Source organism: Orcinus orca, chromosome 2 (assembly GCF_937001465.1).
Source record: "Orcinus orca chromosome 2, mOrcOrc1.1, whole genome shotgun sequence".
Taxonomy (NCBI): Eukaryota; Metazoa; Chordata; class Mammalia; order Artiodactyla; family Delphinidae; genus Orcinus; species Orcinus orca.
Genome location: NC_064560.1, coordinates 14,969,630 through 14,983,397, shown reverse-complemented (window position 1 = coordinate 14,983,397; position 13,768 = coordinate 14,969,630). Strand labels below are relative to the sequence as shown.

Below are 13,768 nucleotides of genomic sequence, written 5' to 3'. Positions count from 1 at the left end.
TTTTTAAAATTGGACGCCCTACTGAGTAAGGAGAAGCCTGATCAGACATTTAAGGGAGATAAGGTAGGAACTTAAGGGTTAAGTGAAGGTAAGAATGGTTAAAATTTTAAACTTTGGGGGTTTTTTACTGTATATATATTAAGCTATTAGACATCACATTGCTGATTCGCGAGTTAACAAAAATGAGTTTAGACTAATTCCTCTCCAGTTGCGTCTGATAGGCATATGATTCATACTTGGGAGCACATACTCTGCAGTCAAACCCTTGCTGAGATGCTGCGCTGCCTATTAGATAGATAGCTGGGCCATAATGGAAACGAGTGAATGTTTTGGCAAGGTTTGCAGGGCAGAACAGAGAGAAAAATAAAATTCTATTCCCTGCGACTCAAGCAGCATGCTGTTATCCCCTTAACTGTTTTAGAGACAGACGTTCATGTTTTCGGTATTGTGTCAGGCCCTTGTGTGCTGGAGAATGATACCGCAGCACGGAAAAGAGAACAACTTTTGTATTTGAATCTTCCTCCAAAGGCCAGCATGCTCTGCCCTACCTTTACTGACTCCTAATATCATTTCCTACGTTAATTTTGTCTAGTTATTCCAACTCTTTTCTGTCGCTATACTTCATTTGCTTACTGTATCATTTATAGAAAAAAATTATACTTACTTAAATAACAAACTTATCTGTGTCTTGTGAAATGGAAGGAAAATTAAAACACCTTAAAGAAAAGAGTTTATAAATGCTTATGTAAGCTGAAATGGAAGCATATTTTAACTGGCATTAATGCTCCTTTTCTATATCTATCCTGTGGAATGAATCTAATTGTAAAACTCATTCTCAGAAATTTATGATTCATTACAAATCATACAGAGGCCGAGTGAAGATTTAGCTTTGCTTTAATTATAAAAAGGCAAGTATTATAGGCATTTGAAAATAATGAACTACATTTTTTTTTAAAGCTTGTGTAGTTCAGAGTTTGTATTATTTCAGATTGGCTTCCTGACATCCCCAGGAACTAACTTAGGAGACATTTTAAGGATGAATATAAATTTGTAGATAGGATAAAGGATAGCTTCCATAAGCAGAGTTTTTGTACTTTGGGCATCATCCTTCGTCCCTGCTTCTCTGACTTGGGTACTTATCCAATACAGAGTCCTCTATAGACTAGGGGACTGTGACACTATGACAGATCCTTTCTTGCACACTTTTGGCTCTAATTCTAGATAGTTTATTTATATACATACACACAATTGCTTTGTTGATGTTAGTCAAAAAATAGTTCATGTTAAATGTGGTTTTAGCAGTGCTCCTGATTCAGCCTAACAAACGGCCTCTCATTATAAACTGTCGTGGGAACCTGCAGTCTGGCTCACAGAGAGCTCACACAGCCCAATTACTTGGCTGCAGTAAGTGTGAGTGGATGAACCATCCTTACGCTGAACAGCCCCACGCCTTTGAGGTTTTGAGGTAAAAAGATAACAGTCCAAGAAGGCAAAGTGAAAAAATAGGACAGTATCAGGTGGAGAGAGGCAGACATGTTCTTGAAAGAAATCTAAGAGAAAACCTGGACTTTACCTCATTAATCTTTTACCAAATTAAGCATTTAATTCAATTGGCCATAGTGTTTTTTTTTCTAAACCTGATATGTAATCATTTTATCAAAGGTTTGGGTGGCTTCTAGGAAAATGTAGGGAATCAAAAGCTTCTTGTACATTTTCATGTTAATATTTAATCAGGATAAAATACCAGAGTTTTAGAAATTCTATGCTTTTATTCATGAACTCTATAAAATTTGGAAGAAAAGCATTTGAGGCCAGTGGTGTTGCCATCATCCTTTTCCACTGCTTCCTGCCCTAGTCTCCTCCATCTCTGGATGCTTCAGTACACACCATCCTCATAGCCGGCAATGGAAATGAACCCTGAAGGTGTGCAACAGCATGCTGGCTCCGATGAAAAGCTCAACTCCATTTTTCCTGCTATTAAGACCAAAAGTCTTGGTGACACTGTTGACTCTCTTCTTTTTCTCACTCTCCTTAAATCCATGGCATATTCGTCCAGAATCATCTTCCTGTCGCTCCAGCTCTTATACTTACCACTTATGTAGTGTACTCCAAGCCACCCATTTCTCATCTGCAAAATGGTGATACCCTTCTAACTAGTTTCTCTGTCTCTCTTTTCCCCCTCCAGTCCAGATTACACATCAGTTAGTGTGATCTTTTTCAGATGTAAGGGAATGTCCTTCCTCTGTTCAAGACGGTCTAACCCTTCCCCATACAACTTGGAATAAAATCCAGAGTCATTGCTGTGGCTTGCAGGGAATACATGCTCCCTCTGATCTGTCGTCACTGCGTCCCATCTCCTTCAGCACTCTTATTTACTCCCTCTGCTCCAGTGATAACCTTTTATTTCCTAAAAGACAGCAAAAGCAATTCAAACAAGGCCTTTGCATGTACTGGTCTCTCTACAGAGCTGTTCCCCAAATCTCCGTATGGCAGGTTCTCCTACTACAGAAAAGTCACATCATCACAGAAATCTTCTGTGCCTCCTTCTCTTAAAGAGGCCCCCATCCCTCGCTGTATCTTCCCCATGTTTTCATTTCCTCCTTGGCACTTACCACCTCCTGGCATACTGTATTTTTTATGTTCACTTGTCTTCATGTCAGTCTCTACTCTCTAGAATGTAAGCTCTATGAGAGCAGGGGCTTTTTTGTTTTCTCCTGTAATTCCAGTGCCTACAATAATACAGAGAAAATGTTTAACTAATATAAATATTATAAATGAATATTATTATAAATAAATATTATTATAAATAAATATTATAAATGATAAATATTATGAATGAATTCACCCTTATAATTTTTTTGGATCATTATTAACAATGTACTTGGTGAAGCTTGGGAAAGTCTAGATCATTCAGTAGAATTAAATCGTTGAATTTGAGGTTTGAAAGAGTCCTTACAGGTCATCTACTGTCTTCCTAGAGGGTTGGCCAATTTACGATAGGATTATTTTCAGTGGACAAAAAACTCTCTACATTGTTAGGTTACCCATTTTGATTTTGCATGGATTTACCTTAAGTTAAATGAATCTAAATCTGGGTAAATTATACACCTTGGTCTTCATTTTTGGAATCCACAGGGAAAAGAATAAACTAGAAAATAAAAAGATACAGAAGAGTGAAAAAAAAGATGCAGAAAATGCATCTTTTTAATGGACCTTTCCAATATTTCAAGTTTAATTGTACCTAAAGAGATATTTATCTGATTCCCAGAAACCTAGGAGGAAGAATGCTACTTCATTTTCTATAGAGACACCCAGAGAAGTTTGTATTGGCTATTAGAGCTTTAGTAGAGAATGCATTGGTTAGTATTGCTGTGTAACAAATCACCCCAAAATGTAGTGGCCTAAACAACTCTATTTCTTATTTCTCACAAGGTATAAGACTCTGCTGATCTCAGCTGGGCTCACTCATGTGTCAGTTGTTAGCTGGTGGATTGGCTAGGGGCTAGTTGTTCAAGATGACCTCTGCTAGAAAGAAAACATTCCTCCACGTGTCTCTCATAGATCTTCAGCAGGGTATATTCTCATGGCAGTGGCAGAAGTCCCAGAAAGGAGGTGGAAATGTACAAGCACCTTTTCAAGCCTCTCTTCTGCTTCAAGTTTGCTGTTGTCTTCTTTTGCCATATTACTGAGGCAGAGGCAGAATGGCAGAGGTCCACCAAGTGAGACGGCAGAGTATGGATAAAAAGAGGCCATGGACTGAGGCCGTTAGTGCAGTCAATGTACCACAGATCAAATGCACAGGAGGAGAGAGTTTGACTTCGAGATAAAATATAAAGGAAGGGAGTGAAAAGAAAGAAAGAGATGGAGAAAACAAAATAAAAATGAAAGATGGCTAGATAAGGGAAGAGATAAAGAGAGATAGAAGCGATGGGGTAGATAATGTGAAGAGAAGAGAAGCTAGGATGTCTGCAGATCCAAGACATGTGACCTGAAAAACAAGCTCTCATATGATAATGTAATATTCATAACAATATAATAGAATTTTCCAGTTGATAACAATATAAACTCAAGCTCTGCTTTGAGTATGCGAAAGAAGAAGTACAATTAATTACCACAGAATTATCTGGTAAAATATTTCATACCTTGCAGAGGAAAACTGCAGTCATAGATGTTGTAAGAATGAAAGCAAGTAACAAATCCAGTAGCAAAGCTTTCATACTTACTCCTAAGCAGGCATCTATTAATGATGCTGTTTAAAAATTATGAGCTTATCTTATTAGGATATACAAAAATAACTTGAATTGGAAATTTTTTCTGTGGCTTTCTATCCCTTTGCCTTTTCTTCTTTCACTGTAAGTCTGTCTGAAATATAAATTGCACTTATATTAGCATTCTTCAACATGGAGTATAAACTGGGTAATAATATAATGTACCCTAAGAAAAGGGATTACATACATTGATACTGAGTATGGCTTAGCAATTACCATAAATAAATTATATCAGAGTTTCATTTAGTAAATGAACTTTTAGGGACAAAAATCTTGGTTTGATTTTGTTTGTTTCTGTTGTCCAAATATCAGAATACTTCTTAATGGTGGTTAAGAACTGGACACACTGATATAAAACTGGCAATACTACAACATTGTTCAAGAGAGGACTGATTAGTACATAAAAGGAAAATATCTTCCATTTACTATTTTGAGATAATTCCACAAATTTCAGAAACATTAAAATTTCCTCTTAGTTTCAACAAAATAACACTTTTTACAACTTCATGATGTCAGGGGCAAAAATAAGCAGTACAGTCCTTATTACATCTTCTCTCCAAGTTATTTTCCTTCTTTTTTTTAAATTTACTTATTTTATTTATTTATTTTTGACTGCATTGGGTCTTTGTTGCTGCACCCAGGCTTTCTCTAGTTGCGGAGAGTGGGGACTACTCTTTGTTGCGGTGCACGGGCTTCTCATTGCGGTGGCTTCTCTTGTTGCGGAGCATGGGCTGTAGGCACGCAGGCTTCAGTAGTTGTGGCGCGTGGGCTCAGTAGTTGTGGCTTGCAGGCTCTAGAGTGCAGGCTCAGTAGTTGTGGCACATGGGCTTAGTTGCTCTGCCACATGTGGGATCTTCCTGGGCCAGGGATCGAACCTGTGTCCCCTGCATTGGCAGGCAGATTCTTAACCACTGCAACACCAGGGAAGTCCCCTATTTTCCTTCTTTTTTATTGCCACGCTGTTTATTATGGCTTATACAACCATGTCTGATCTAATATGATCTTTAATGAATTACCCACAGATGGCCCACAATCTGCTTATTCTACTTAAAAGACTTGTTCGTGCATTTATCCTTCCATATTGTTTCTTGTCCCTTTATGTATTGAAGATGTTTTCATCCCCATTTTCATTTCTATAAAACTGGTAGTAAAGATAGTAATCATATCTCCAATGATTCTTTTCTAAATCTAGAAAAAACGGCTCCAAGAGTTTGTCTCATTTATAACTGTTGTATCATGTTTAATATAGTCTCAGTGTGTCCTAATTTTTTAAAACTGTACACATTATAAATGTCTATAATATGCAGATTTGGGCTCTATTGAGGTTTAAATTTAGGAAATATGACCTTGAACTGACCCATAATAATTCATAAGTTTTCCATATGAGTTTTAACCAGAATAGTGAAGTTCATCCATCAAGAAGCAATTGCCAAATATCGCTATATATTAATCAACGATGATATTGTCACATATATATTTATATATGTTTAGGAATGCACGTATTATCTTTCTCTAGGTTTTATATCTATAAGGCCACTTGTAAACAAGGATTTTTTAAAACTATGAAAATGAATATATAATAGAGTCTTTGGGGGAAACAAATGGTACAAAAAGAATCTCTATCTCTGTAATGATAGTCCGCACTACGTGCATTCATGGTGTGCTTGTATGTGTGAGAAATTTTCAGTATTCAGCATCAGTTAGATTTTCTGAGAATCTGTTACTTTCATCATCAAGTAGCCCTGTCTGTAGGACCAGGAACTCTCTTGTCACTTTAACCCATCGAATAGCACTAAACAGATGTTATTTTTAGATATTGTATGTTTTTCTTCTCTAATGTTTCCTGCTCTCTCTCTTCCTTCATCTCCATAATCAAATTTTATCCATTAAAAAAGATGGTCGCATTCCCCACACCTACCCCAAATGAAATTCAAATCTAACTCACAGCAATCTGCTTTTTCTTTTCCAGATTCCTGTCTTGGTCACACAGATAAGTTCGACCAATCACCCAGTGAAAGTGGGGCTGTCAGATGCATTTGTCGTTGTCCACAGGATCCAACAAATTCCCAGTATGTAGAAGAAGGGTAATGGCAGAGTCTGAGCCTGCTGTGGGGTAAATTTAAAGGAGATTGATCTAGGGCAGATGTGACTCTTTGAACAATCGAATCACTTAGCTAATTGCTGCTTGTTAATTGTATTGTTTGGCTTGTAAGTCTTTTTGGCATTTGCTATCTCTCTGTTAGTGTTGAACTAATAATTTAGGTGAAGTGAAGTTAAATAGCCAAGCTAAGAGAATTTGGATTCTTTGGAATAGTTAGCTTGGTTGTGCAGATATATTTCTTTTATTAATAGGAAGAGGAACATAAAAGAGTGACAGATCATTTGATTGATAGGTGTATGATTGTTTATTTCATTTAAATAAATTTATCAGCAAAAGATCAGCCTTGTACCGTTTCATGTTTAACATGTTTGTATAAAACTGTTTGAGAGCCTCAAGGAAGATTTTCAAAAAGTATAAACTGAGGTTAAAAAAAATCTTGATGGAGCCATACCTACCACACAGTATATTTTATTCTCTTTGTTTAAATCATTTTTGCCTATATCTAATCTAGTTTACATTTGTAGAAGAAAAACATGAATGTTACTTTGGGCATCTGTTCATCGTATTAGAAATCCAAATGGTAACTGCTGTTTGTAGTAGTTCTGATCATGTAAATAGCCCTCTTTTGAAAGCTTCTGTTTTTTAAAACCTCCTTCTAGTTCAAGAACAGCCCTGAGGGTTGCTTGGGTATGTTAGTACCAAAGGTGACTGTTTGTGTCCCAGATGTACTTATGTAAAGCAAGAGGTTATGATACATCTCAAGATTAGATCATTCCTTTCCCTTTTGCTCAAAGTTCTTGAGCAAAATTCTTTATTTCATTATAGTGGTAGACTTAATTTATCACATGCATATGCTGCTTGGTCTTGACTTGAACTAATTCTGTTTATGTCACCTCAAATATAGAAAGTAAATGACGTGGAAATCAGACTTTTCAGAGCAGAGGATTGGCTGGAAACATTATAGGGGTTATCTTTCAATTACGGTTTAGAATGACATTCATATGTGGCAGTTCTGCTTGGTGAAGACCGTGAATCTTCCGTGGCTGTTTCTCCTTATTAGCTGAGAATTTGCGGGAGGTAATATTCCAGCCACCTGTTAAATCAAGGCAGATTTTCCAGAAACAAACCTGTACTGTGAACAAAGCAGAGATATATCCTTATGTGTAGGCAACATAAAGACATCCTGACAGAACTCTTAGTCAAGAGGCTGAACCCTGGGAGAGGCCAAGTTGACTTCTGTGTGAGGAGGAATGTTCTCACATTCTTCCTTTCAGAGGAGTTAGTCAAGCATGACCTGAGTCAATTACTGCACAAGTAAAAGAATCGCTAGTTTTAGTTTATTTGTGGCTTCTTTCATCCCAGAAAGAATTTTATTTGCAGCTTCCTCAGAAGGCATCTTGGCCCACATTGAAGTGCTGATATATTATTGTTTAGAGAAAAAGACCCACCAACGTACAAAATAATTTTTTTACAAATGTATTGTAATATTCAAGTGTTGTGTCAGAACCGAGACATGATAAAATTGTACTCAGACTTCAGAGTCCCAAAATGCAATTTTGCACCCCTTGTTATATTGTAACAGGGTGACCATTATGTTTAGAGGGGAAAATGTCCTTCTCAAATATAAATTTCATTGAATAAATTGGCAAAATTAATATGAATTTTGAGAACAGATTATGTCTAAAGTTTGGGAGTCAGCATTAATCTAAAGAAAGTACTCAAGCTTTGAGTTCAGGGAGAAGCTTCTCTCAGGCAGGCTATGTGCTGGAGTGACATTTACATTTCCTGTTGACCTCACTGTCACCTTGAGAAAATTTGCCAGGAAGGAACGGAAGTCCTGAGTTTCTAATCTACTCATCCCTGCCATTAGATGAGACTGTATTTCAGCAAGAACACTGGAATTGATGTGTTCTACTTAAAAATCTTTGGGGGAAGAGAAAAATTTTAATCTCCTTAAAAATCTGTTCCCACATTTATCAGGTGTAACAGTATCTGTTACAGGAGGTTCTGTATAATAGGAAAGATATGGTTGCATGGCTGCATTGTATTCTCAGCTGGAAAACAAAAAACCATACTTGTTTTCTTCAGACATTAGGCTAACCCAAGAATATCGTAATACAAGTTATACAAGTATCATTTTTTCCTGAGAAATCAGATGATTCCTAGAGATCAGTATGTTACTTACTTGTACAATGAGAATTTAGATAAATATTTAAGTCCTTTTCAAGATTCTGTTCCCCTGTTTAATAACCTTCATTATTAGGAGTCATCCTCATAGGGAATTTAAATCTTTCATCTCTGTTACCCCTTTTTCTTCTCCTGAGTGAATTTAGGGAAAAACTGATCATTATCCTAAGTAATGGGCGGCTTGCTTTCTTCTGTATTCCAAGGGGCATTATTACACAGGACCTTGTTCTCATAAGATCAATTTTCTGTTCTTTAAATCATTTTGGTTACATGGGTTATAGAACCTAGATCCTTTGCTTAATCTAGCCATGACAACATGGGAAAGTGAGCCACAACGTTGAGAGTAATTTTTCCCAGTGGGACCACAATAGTATACCATTCTTATCAGATTTGGTGAAGGTTTGGTAGAGCATTCAAAAAGCTTTAAGGCAAAGTGAATTTGTTTATTACGAAGATTCCTCCCCGCCATCATAACATCAACAACAAAAAAATTGTTTTTCAGTTTTTAAAGGCTTCCAAATGTTTTCCATGTAACTTTCAGGCATAGTTTATTAAAATAGCCTTTACCTTTCAAAAACGATTAGGTGATCTGATAGTTTAAAATATCAAAGGGAATTTCGGCATTGTTAGTAAATCAGTAAATAGTTCTGAAGTTACAAGGGGATTCCTTTGCTCCTTCAAAAAAATGAAAAATGTCTATGGTGAAATTAACCCTTATATTAAAAAAAGAAAAAGAAAAACTAGTTAAAAGTCCAGAATGTATAAGGGAAATTGTAATGTGAATACTGGTCATGAGACCTTGAACATATTATTTAATTTCTATAACTTTCTTTATATGCAAAATGACCATCTTAGTACCTAAGATACAATATGTGTATAGCATGTGGTACCTGGCACAAAGTAACACTGTATTTATATTTACTTGTATTGCTTATCCATCGGCATCTACATTGTTACTTGAAAAAGACAGTGATGCTGACTGAGGTGTCCACACCCAGGCCCAGTGCCCATGAGAGTGAGGCCACAGGGGATTTCCACTCAAGGACACCTTGACACTCTCTGAAACTCATTCTTTCTGACGATGACAGCATTTGTTTCTTAACATATTGTTGTGTCTGTCTGTCCATGTGTATATATATCTCTGCATCACCTTCTGTTTTTCATAAACTATTTTGTAGAACTTTAGAAACAAAAAAAAAAGTATAGAGATCGTCCAATTCAATCTCCACAGGTACAGATGTGAAAAACAGGTCTACATACAATGACCTTGTTTATTCATTACAGAAATACGAGTGTAAAAATTATTATAAGCATAGTCCATATTAATTCAGAGGAATTGGTAAAATAATAGAAAACTCAAAGAAGGAAATTAAATTGCCTGTAAACCTATACAGAGAGATAACAATCAATGTTTTCATATCTCTGCATCCAATCTTTTGTTTATAGTGTATACACACACAAACACACACACAGGGTAAGAAAATTGGCATTATCCTATACATATTTTTGCCACCTGTTTTTCTTATAATATATACAACACGTTTTTCTTACACTGCTAAATACCTGTGTAAACGTGGTCGTTAATAGCTGCAACAAATTCCTTTGTTTCATAATTTGTGTAATCTGTTTTCAGCACTGGTTTGTCATGCTTTTCATATTAATTGTCAGTAAAACAGCAGTGCTAAACATCCTTGCTTTTGAATTTTTACTCATATCTAATCCATAAAAAATGAATATGTAACCATGGAATGTTAATGAATTTTTATGTATTTTGACAGATTGCTTTCTGTAAGGGTTGTACCCATCTACTCCCCCACCAGCATCATATCAGATATCCCATTTCCCCAAATGCTCTCAGACACTACTATCATTTTTTAAACTTCGCAAATTTGATAAGCAGAACGTGATGTTTCATTGTCGCTCTAATATTCTTTTGATTACCAGAAAGTTCTAACATTGTCATATATTCATAGGTCATGTGGAATTGCCATAATTTCTGGTTAAGTAGCTCTGCCAAGTAATTCTTTCTCAGCCTCAGCTCATGACCCTCCATATTTTTTTCTGCAGTGTGCAGAGGCCTTCCTGGGTAAACCTACAGTGCTCTCTAGTACTGTTCTACTTGTTTGTTTCTGTCTCCTCCCGTTTAATGTTTTGAATTTTGATCTTAATCTCCACAGTGCTGACCTTCCCCATCATCCCTCACCTTTTTCTCCACCCTCTGAGCTTAATGAGCATATCATTTCCAGCAAGAAACCCAGAAAATCCGTTCATGCCTCCATGGTCCGTTTATTTGGAAACTTAAGTCTATGTCATTTCAGTAATGTGAAAGTTACTTTAACACACACACGCAGAATTCTTGTACTAGAAACTAATCTGGAAAGCAGCTGACCTAACTTGAAATGGTTCTACTACAAGTTATGATAATGGCAATTTCTGAATCCCTTAGAATACTCCACTTTTTTCTTCTCACCAGCATGCATCATCTGGTTCTTTCTTAACACCAATCCCTTTCTCATCAGCATCTTCTGTTTTAAATTTATTGACATTGTGTACGCTACAGTGTGCCTTTGCTTTTTGGTTATTATTATTCACAGCTCAATAAGAAACATTAGCATTTTCAAAAATAAAACTGACAACTAATTTGGAGAGAAAACATATTTTAAAAATACTTAGAGATTTAGGGAACTCTTTGAGGAACATTGTATATAGTTTGCCATACACGGTCTCTTTATGAGCTTACAGACCAGTCAGCAGTTTCTCAAAGAACTTGATCAAAATTATGTTCACAGACTGAAAAGAAAAAAATAACTTTAAGAAACAGAGATGCACTTTTATTATGCAAAATGTCTTAAGCGTTAATTCTCAAAAAAATAGTAGTATAGACCAGTACTGTCCAAATGAACTTTCTGTGCTGATGAAATGTTTTAAATCTGAATTGTCCAATACGGACTTACTAGCTACATGTGACTACTATGCACTTAAAATGTGGCTAGTGAAACTGGGGTATTGAATTTTTAATTGGATTCAATTAATTTTAAGAGTTATGTATGACTAAATGGTCACCATACTGAACAGGGTGACAGTGGACCACATACACATGTTTAAATAGAACATTAAATTTCAAGTATAATATTTACATTAACCTACTTTTTACTTCTTCTTTGCCTTCTGAAAGGCCTTAGAATTTTCGATATTATTCAGTGATACATTTTCAAATTTAAGCATTTCACTTTAATTGATTTTGCCCATAAAAAAAATTGTAATTTTGGATTCAGTGGTAGGACACATCCATTAGAATTACTTAGCAACTAAAATAAAAGAACATGTTGACAAACTGGAAGAAACAAATAGTCTTGGAAAAACATGACTTCTTTTTTCTTAACAATTTATACACCCCAATTAAAGCTCTTTCAGAAGAACTGAGCCTCACCTGTTATTTTCAAAGTTATCAGGGTCTTTTCATTCATTGAAGGACGGATCGCTCTACAAATCCTTCAGGAAATTGTGTCATCTTACCTTGTGTCCCTAAAATGGAAAACACTTCAAACTTATTCATTTTACAGAAGATAAAATTGCTTCTCTTTACCACACAGCTTCATTAGGTGCTTCTGTTGTCAAGTACACACTAGCTCACTCGAGGCTGAACAAAAGGAAGAAGAAATAGAAATCATGACATTTTCCCCATAAAGTATCCTCTCACAAAACTCTTCCAAGACAGATAGCATTATGCAAAGTGGTATTTTATTGCTTTAATGCATACATTTCTAACATACCCTATTTGCTTGATCTTGATTTTTCAAAAGAAGCAAAAATTTAAGAATTTTCTGGATATTATAAATCACTGATTAATTTTGACATATTTGAGAATTTTTTTTAGAATTTCTATGAACACAAAAGAATAATGAGAGGAAAATATGAGAGGTTCAGATTAGCACCTCATGGTCACCTAAATTTTATGTTGCCTTTTCCAATGCTGAATTATATTATTTTTTAATAGAACTACAGGGAGAATTTTTTTTTTTTTTTTTTTTTTTTTTGCCACACTACACGGCACGCAGGATCTTAGTTACCTGACCAGGGATCGAACCTGTGCCCCCTGCAGTGGAAGTGCAGAGTCTTAACAACTGGACCGCCAGGGAAGTCCCAAGAATTTTTAAATGTTTCAGGCAAAAGCATCTTCTATTTGTAGATGCTTTATTTCACAACTCCAACTAGCTAATTCTGGTAATGCATTGCATTTTCGTGTGGGAAGCTTATAACTTCTATAATAGTGCACTTTTTCTCTCAAGAGTCTCTTTTTTCCTGAGTCTTTATGCTGGGAATGAACTTGTAGTTGTGCAATACATGCTATTTACATTAAAGAGTACTCAGTAAATGGTGCTGTGTGCTGGGCTCAGTGGGAACTAGTAAAGAAAATAAGAAATAATCATTTGGGACCAGTCATTAAGCATTGACAACACATAAATAAGGAAATGTTAGCTAATCATTTACTTGACAATCCAGACAAAATATTAAAATATTTATATAAAGAATCAGACAATTGAGGAAATTACTCATACATTCTCTGTGTGAATGTTAATTTTCAAGACAGACAAGTAAACTGGATCATGGCTAATCGTGCCACAGGGTACTCATTAAACTGTTTTCATTTGAACTAAAGTGGATATTGATTGGAGAGGATTCCTGGTGTTTCCGTACAATCACTCTGTCCCTCCTGCTGATATTGTTTAAAATGTCTAAAACCATGCAATTCAATAGTTACACTTTGAATCATATCACCTTAAGATTTTGATTACTGAATTTTATTCTCTATGTGTTAGCTGCTCAGAGATTTATTTCATTTCATTTTTTAAAAAATTTTAAAAGCCCCTAATGGTTGTTATAGTTGATCTTGGTTTTGTTAAGATGTAATAAAACAGTTGAAGCTGTATCACCACAGCTAAGGTACTGAATGTTTGGTTCACCATTATTTTGGCTAACTTTCTAAAGAAGACACATGGGCTAAATATATTTCTGGAATCAAATGAAAGCTTCTAGTATTGGCAGGAGCTACCAGTAAATACATTCCTAATTACTTGTTTTTGACAGGGAGATGTATGATACACAACAGAAATGACCATTTGGAAGCTGTCATTAATTGGCAGGTCATCAAACAAAACACGTTCTCATTAATTTTGGTTTTATTAAATTCATCTCCTCCCAATAGTTGGAG

General features: G+C 35.7%; 1 protein-coding gene across 1 annotated transcript in view; it reads left to right on the top strand.

Moving 5' to 3' along the window:
- The window catches only part of PLXDC2 (plexin domain containing 2), a 414,157-nt gene that overhangs the window by 289,761 nt on the left and 110,628 nt on the right, over positions 1-13,768 (top strand). The window contains exon 7 of the mRNA XM_004285697.4: positions 6,238-6,337. Coding sequence (XP_004285745.1) covers positions 6,238-6,337 — 100 coding nt within the window. The remainder of the gene's footprint in view (positions 1-6,237; positions 6,338-13,768) is intronic.